The 6762-nt window shown below is 44.1% G+C and overlaps 1 protein-coding gene across 4 annotated transcripts; it reads left to right on the top strand.

Annotated features, from left to right (window-relative positions):
- Positions 1-2252: 2252 nt before the first annotated feature.
- LOC127343863 (beta-carotene hydroxylase 1, chloroplastic-like) lies at positions 2253-6091 on the top strand. Of its 4 annotated transcripts, XM_051370059.2 has the most exons (4): positions 2253-2739; positions 2848-2878; positions 2963-3032; positions 5575-6091. In XM_051370059.2, exons 1-3 carry the CDS (start codon positions 2446-2448, stop codon positions 2995-2997), a joined length of 360 nt encoding a protein of 119 aa, XP_051226019.1. In that variant the 5' UTR covers positions 2253-2445; the 3' UTR covers positions 2998-3032; positions 5575-6091. The 4 variants fall into 4 exon arrangements, 3 of the variants coding, with proteins under 3 accessions (XP_051226019.1, XP_051226018.1, XP_051226017.1); XR_007877552.2 differs by having other exon boundaries at positions 2848-3032; XM_051370058.2 differs by lacking the exon at positions 5575-6091 and having other exon boundaries at positions 2963-3075.
- Positions 6092-6762: the final 671 nt, after the last annotated feature.

Genomic DNA, 6762 nt, shown 5'->3' with positions numbered 1-6762 from the left:
CAAGACCACAAGCTGGCCGCCCCATTGAAGTGGCCGGCCACCCCCTCCCAAACCCTAGCCGCCCCCCTCTCCTCCATATCTCCCGCGTAGCTTTAGCGAAGCTCCGCCGGAGTTCTCCACCACCACCGACACCACGCCGTCGTGCTGTCGGATTCAAGAGGAGCTACTACTTCCGCTGCCCGCTGGAACGGGAGGTGGACGTCGTCTTCATCAACAACCGAACGTGTGACCGAGTACGGAGGTGCTGCCCGTTCGTGGCGCCGGAAGCGATCGTGATCAAGATCTTCTACGCGCTTTTGCAAGCGGCAAGTGAACGTCTACCGCAGCAACAAGAGCCTCATCTTGTAGGCTTTGGAATCTCTTCAAGGGTGAGACTCGATACCCCCTCGTTGCTACCGTCTTCTAGATTGCATCTTGGCTTGGATTGCGTGTTCGCGGTAGGAAAATTTTTGTTTTCTATGCAACGTTATCCCACACTTCTTATAGGCGAAGAGGCAGCGTCAGAAGGGGTCTGGGGCCACCAGACACTAGGGCACCGCGCCCCCCCTGGGCCGCGCCGCCACCATGTGTGGGCCCCCTGTGGCCCCTCTCTGGCGGCTCTCGGGTGTTCTGGAAGCTTCATGCAATCCTAAGACTCTGGGCGTTGATTTCGTCTAATTCCGAGAATATTTCCTTACTAGGATTTCTGAAACCAAAAACAGCAGAAAACAGGAACTGGCACTTCGGCATCTCGTCAATAGGTTAGTTCCGAAAAATGCATAAATATGACATAAAGTATGCATAAAACATGTAGATATCATCAATAATGTGGCATGGAACATAAGAAATTATCGATACGTCGGAGACGTATCATGGATCTCGGTCCCCGTTGGCCGGGGGGACTCCGTTTTTTCGGTTTTAGGGTTGGCGGCGCTCAGATGGTGGCGGTGGCGTCTTCACCAATAAAGTATCCCTAGCTTCAGCCCCATCTCGACGGTGGCGCCAAGAAACTTGTGGGAGTGATGTGGTTCTCGAGGACTTCTTTTGTCTGCGGGATCTCCGGATCTCCATAGAGCTTCATAAGCGTTTATTCCTTTTTCTTCGTCTCCGGATGGATGTGGTCTTTTTGATCCGTTTGGCGACTTTTCTTCCACAACCAAAACGTCAGGCCGACTCAAGGAGGATCGGTAGCGGTGGTTCCCCGTTGTCGAGGGTACTCCTCGGCGATGCCCACCTTTTGGAGCTTAGGGTTGACGGAATTCTGCAGGCTGACACGAGATATCGGATAATAAACAAACGGGGAGAGAGATTTACCCAGGTTCGGGACCCTTGATGAGGTAAAATCCTTACTTCCTGCTTGTTTGATCTTGATTATTGAAAATATCAGGTTACAATGGGGTAGCCGAAGGCTTAGACTAAGATCTCGTCGAGAGGCTAAGATTTCGTATGACCTAGCTCTAGACTTGCGGTGGTTATGGCTAAGTTGATTGTGTGTCCCTCGGCAGGCCCTCTCCTGGCCCTTATATTGTGAGCCAGGTTCATCAAGTATATTTCTTTGGAACCGACGCATCGGCCCACCTTGGTCAATGGATGCTCTTCATGGGCCTCTGGTTGGGCCGTAAGAGGTAACTTAATACAGGTTACCCGAAGGGTAATGCCCACATCACCCGTCGACACGGTCTGGAGGTTGTAGACAAAGGGCATCTCAAGAATTTTACTGTAATTTTTTTTTGTTGGGGTACTTTGTACTGTTTAATTTTTATCTTAATGTCAGGGTTCTGTTCGCAAAAAACTTATATGGTGTAAGAATAGTAGTTGTTCGTTCCTCCTTCTCCGTCGGTTGCCTAGCCACGCATCGCAAACGCGGCGTCACGTTTTGTGAAACGAACTCGAAGTTAGAAACCGGTTTTGGTGGTAGATGCACCAAGTTAGTGTGTACGTGTCAGCGGTTCGGTCGGTGTCTCTCTTCCCAGGATAACTACTATACTAAACGTGAACAACTTCAATTTTTCTCCTAATTTTGAATTTTCTTTCAGGTTAATATCATGGTGACAAGTACTCCTTTTACTGGTTTGCTTTTCATCGGCATTTTTATGTGTGTAATTCGGGTGTTCTTTGCTATTTTCCAGAGGGTGGGAATTGGTGGGCTGCCGGCAGCTTCAACGTTCCTGGGCCTTCCCTGGTGTTTGTAGGGTGTGTGGCTGCAGCTAATTATGGTGGGTTGATATACTTAATTATTGTATCACCGCTTTGACCACCGTTGTGGCCATCTAGAAAAATCTTGCCCCCTGGAACCTCCTGCACTCACCACGGCGCTGTCCCCGTCCTGTGCCCATGGCTTGCAGCAGTCGGTTGTAGTCGTCGTGGATGCGTGCTGGAGAGGAGGCGGGCCGCTGGAGAGGGGGTGGGCGGCGGCGAGAGGCTGCTGCCTGAGCCGTCTGTCGATTCCTGTCCGATCTCATCTTCATGGTCGTCACGAGGCTGGAGGTTGCGCCATTCCCTCTCGCCGCCTCCCTCGCCGGCGCGGCTAGCCTTCGGCCCATCCTGCGCATGGCATCCGATGGCAGGGCCAACACCGCGGAGGTGGACGAGACGGACGAGCCGACGGTGGCGGTACCAACAACTATGACGGTGGTCAAGGCGAGGAAGGAGTCCGAGCGGCAGGCGTACCTGCTGCCCGCGGTGATGTCCAGCCTCGGGATCACCTCCATGGCCGCCGCCGCCGTCTACTACCGGTTCGCCTGGCAGTGGCAAATGGAGGTATGCCTGTCTCTCTCCATCCTGGCAATTCCCCTGGTTGATTTTCCTTCAAAATTTCAGTTCATCTAACTTTTGTCGATCTTTTCCTACTGCTTTGCCTTTGCCAAGGAGGCAAGATTCCAGCGACGGGAATGCCGCGGTGAGCACACCTCAGGCACGCACCAACAGAATCGATGTGCATTTTTGGTTAATATTTGCTAATTTGTGGGGATGGCTCACACAGGCTGGGATGGAGTATATAAATGTGTAGGAGGCTGAAGCTCCGCCCCTGTTACCATTGGATATGTTTTCAGGTTATTAGGAATGACTCTCGCCAAAACCATGTTGATTTTCGTACCTTTGCTCTCTTTATTCTTGCTGTGTTTGGACTGTTCATAGTCTAGATAGATTTTGAATAGTCGCAGTAGTAGCTGACTCTGCTCGATGTGTAAGTCGTGCTTGGTTCCTAGCGCTCCTTCTACTTCCCTTTGAGCCCCTGGGGTGTCACCGCTGAAGATGACTCAGTGGTATAGCCATGGTTGATCTCCTTCTTTATTTTCATCTTTCTGTTCAGCACTTGTTTCTACGCTTTGCTGCTGCAGAAAAATGCTTTTTAGGCTTCAGGTATTTCAGTAACAAGGGACTGATAATATTAATCTTGAGATTTTGGGATGCTCCTAATGGAGTTTCGTTTTTTGCGGGGAAACAGAGTTCAAAGTTTAGTTGATGTGATTATTAGAAAATTTAGTCAATTCGTTGTTCCATCTATGTTTGACCATCTGGTCTACAAGCCTTTACCTGTACATATTGTTTTGATTGCTAAACTCAAAGTGCTTCTTTGTACTTACCTAGAAGACCCTTTTGACAGCAAATGAAATCCAAATATGCAAGATTCCATGAATACATTTAGCTGGATATTTGTTATTCTTTTCAACTAAGATACACTTTACAGTTTCTCCATGTAGTGGGATGCCTGAGAAGTTCATCAAGTGATCTTTCCATGTCAAGACATGTGTTATTCTAGAGATAGTGCATAAATATGCTGAAGATAGACTTTTTGACAGTTAAGGATGCACGAGATTGTACTAGCACTAAAATTCAGTTTATAAGATTCTCTAGACAGTTAATGAAGCATGCTTAATTTGTGTGTGGTGTTGGAAACTATTGTGTGATGTAATGTATCTTCAATAGTTTTTCCTGTTAAGGTCGTGAAAACAGGTGAGAGAGCATCTGGAGGAGACAAATCATCTCCTGCATCATTCATTTCTGTTATACATGCAATAGGATATTGGCCTGGGTAATGAAGTTTTCCCCCGTCTTAGGACATATGGTTTTTAAGTAGTGTAGCTTGAAAGTATGTATTATCGTTACTAAATTTAACATGTATAAATCAATTTCGGTTTGCTAAATGCCTTCATATTGTCGTTACTAAATTTAACATATATAAATCAATTTTGATTTGCTAAATGTCTTCATAGATAATCATTCAGAGCAATCTCAGTGTTAGACCTCTATCTATTTGCCGGTTACAAAGGATTTGGTTGGATCAGTTTTAGCTCTGCCACGATCAGTTCAAATAAATCATGAAAGGTCCTTGATTTTTTTCCTTTTTCATGCATGTTGATTAGGATTATATATTAGGTTAGTTGTACGCATGTTAGGTTCTTGGTTTTAGTTGTCCCCTGCTGCACTCGCATGTTTACGCTTCACATTATTGTAGCTTTCTACAGATTATGGATACATGCTGTCAAAACATTGCTATGCTCCTAACTGCATTGCTCAGTCTCTTATTTCTTGTTTTTGGCTTTGAGATCAGATGTAGGTGTCGCCTGTTATATTGATGCACTATAGTGATCTTAGCAAACGACTTATTAGGCGTTTTTTAGTTAAACTGGAATTGATCTATGGTGAAAAGACATATTTAAAACAATAATTATGCACCTCCTGTTGACCTGTGATGCCCATTATCTACATGCAAGAGCAGAACTGGAGCTACAATCATGCTAGAATTATATTTCTGCACGACACCTGACACTGAGCATAAGAACTCTACATTCTCCATGATGTGCTCTTAGCAATCAATTGCTTGGATCGGTTATATGCTATGCTTCCATTGGATTCTGATTTGATGGCACATCAAAATTACGTGGGTAAGTTGGTAGAAAATACATAGCCTCCCCAAAAATTACTTCTATTTCTAGATGCGGCATATCATTACAGCTTCAAATTAAGAAGTCATTTGAATAAAGAGATGTATCTCTAACATATTGCCCTGTTGGTGGGTCTCAAAAAATATGTGGGGTACACTTGATGTTCTTTCATTTATATATGGTTTTTGTTCTACATTTTTGGGTGATATTCTTAGTGTACACACTTCATCACTGCATTATCGTCTTATATTTTTCTACTGTGATTCCCTATTTCTGTATAAACAGAAATCTAGGTTGAATTTGTAAGCGGAGGAAGTGTTTTTGTTGATACACCAAATCTAGGACTTGCGGCTTACCATGACAAGTGTAACAACTTTTTCTCATCTCTTTTTATATTGCCAAATATTTTCATCTCTACATGATAGTTTTTTCTTCATGGAATGCCTCCTAAACTAGAAGACTATCCTTATGAGTTCAATGTAATACCATATGACCAACCGGTAGAAGCATGTTTCTATGAAGTTCATTTACTTATGTGAATTTTCTTCATTGTTGGGCTAAATTATCATTTTTGGAAAACTAACCGAAATGCAATAGCAGCAACCGTTAGAACATTTTGATACAACTATTTTTCTTGGGTTTCATTTTGGAGAACATGGTAACATGCAAGATATGAGTATTCTGATGCCCATTTATGTTTTGATAGGTAGCTGAAAAATTCACCGAAGCGGAGAATGGAAAGGGTAATTGTTGAGGGTACTACTATTTGGCTATGATGGTACTACTGTGGAGAATTGAGGAGAAGAGGGTAATTGAAGATCCATTTTGTGATCTTACTGGTACAAAATGATGCTGACCGCGTGTCATTTATGTTGTTCATGTCAAATGTTTGGGTGGCTGTTCCCAGTATTAAAAGCATTCTCTTCTATTATTGATGTTTCAAGTTCTGTATAGAAGGGTTCTTATATGAGGATGATAGATTTTTCTCTGTTAAGGAGTTATCCCATAGATCTTTTCACCACATATTCTATCTAAGATTAAAGTTTAAGGCTGCTTATGTAAATGTCAAATTGTAGATACATTATAAGTTTTTAGATTAGTTATGTTTCCTCAATACTGTCTCTGGTTGATCTGAATGCCACTCTTCTTTTACCATCAATAGTAGTACCACTTTTCAAAGAAATGCGGCCACTTTTTTCTTGTAGTTGAAAGAAGATGTTTGTTATAATCCTCCAAGTATTGTGAATATACTCTTCGCACTTGTTTGCAACAGTCAATTTGTTATCACTAAGTCTGTCGTAGACACTTATTTGCACTTGTCATTATCATCCATGGAATTTGAGTTTTACCATTCTTGACACTGGTGTGCCAATTGTGCGGCGTTCTGGTTACATCGGTGGTGGTGTGCCGCCCGCGTGCGGGCTATCAAAGCCATTTCGTGTGCTGGGCCAGAGCCGCCCGACCGCCCTGCGCTCTATTGCTTGCAGTGCTGGTTGCCTTTACCGTTATGTAGTACTATGAATCTGTCAATTTAGTTATCGTTGAATCTGTTGTAGATACTTATTTGCATTGTCATTATCATCCACCAAGGGACGTTGAGCTTTACCATTCTTGACACTCCCGCATCTGTATCGTCTGTTCACTATCACGCCACCCCATCACCGTCCATATTGCAGTCGTGATTTAACATAAATTTAATTCTTTAACTCTCGGCTTGGCGCGGCGTGCCGCCGCGCCTGTCGTTGCTAGTACACACAAGAGACGAACATATTTGCATGTCTCTCTTGAGCAAGTTTTCTTTTTTGTTACGCTGCTCTCAAGTATTCCACATCCCGACCATGACCATCCGGGAAAATATGCCTCCGAAAATTTATTCGTTCAGATCCTCCACTGA

This window comes from Lolium perenne, chromosome 3, assembly GCF_019359855.2.
Source record: "Lolium perenne isolate Kyuss_39 chromosome 3, Kyuss_2.0, whole genome shotgun sequence".
Lineage (NCBI taxonomy): Eukaryota > Viridiplantae > Streptophyta > Magnoliopsida > Poales > Poaceae > Lolium > Lolium perenne.
This window is presented reverse-complemented; position numbering and strand designations above follow the sequence as displayed.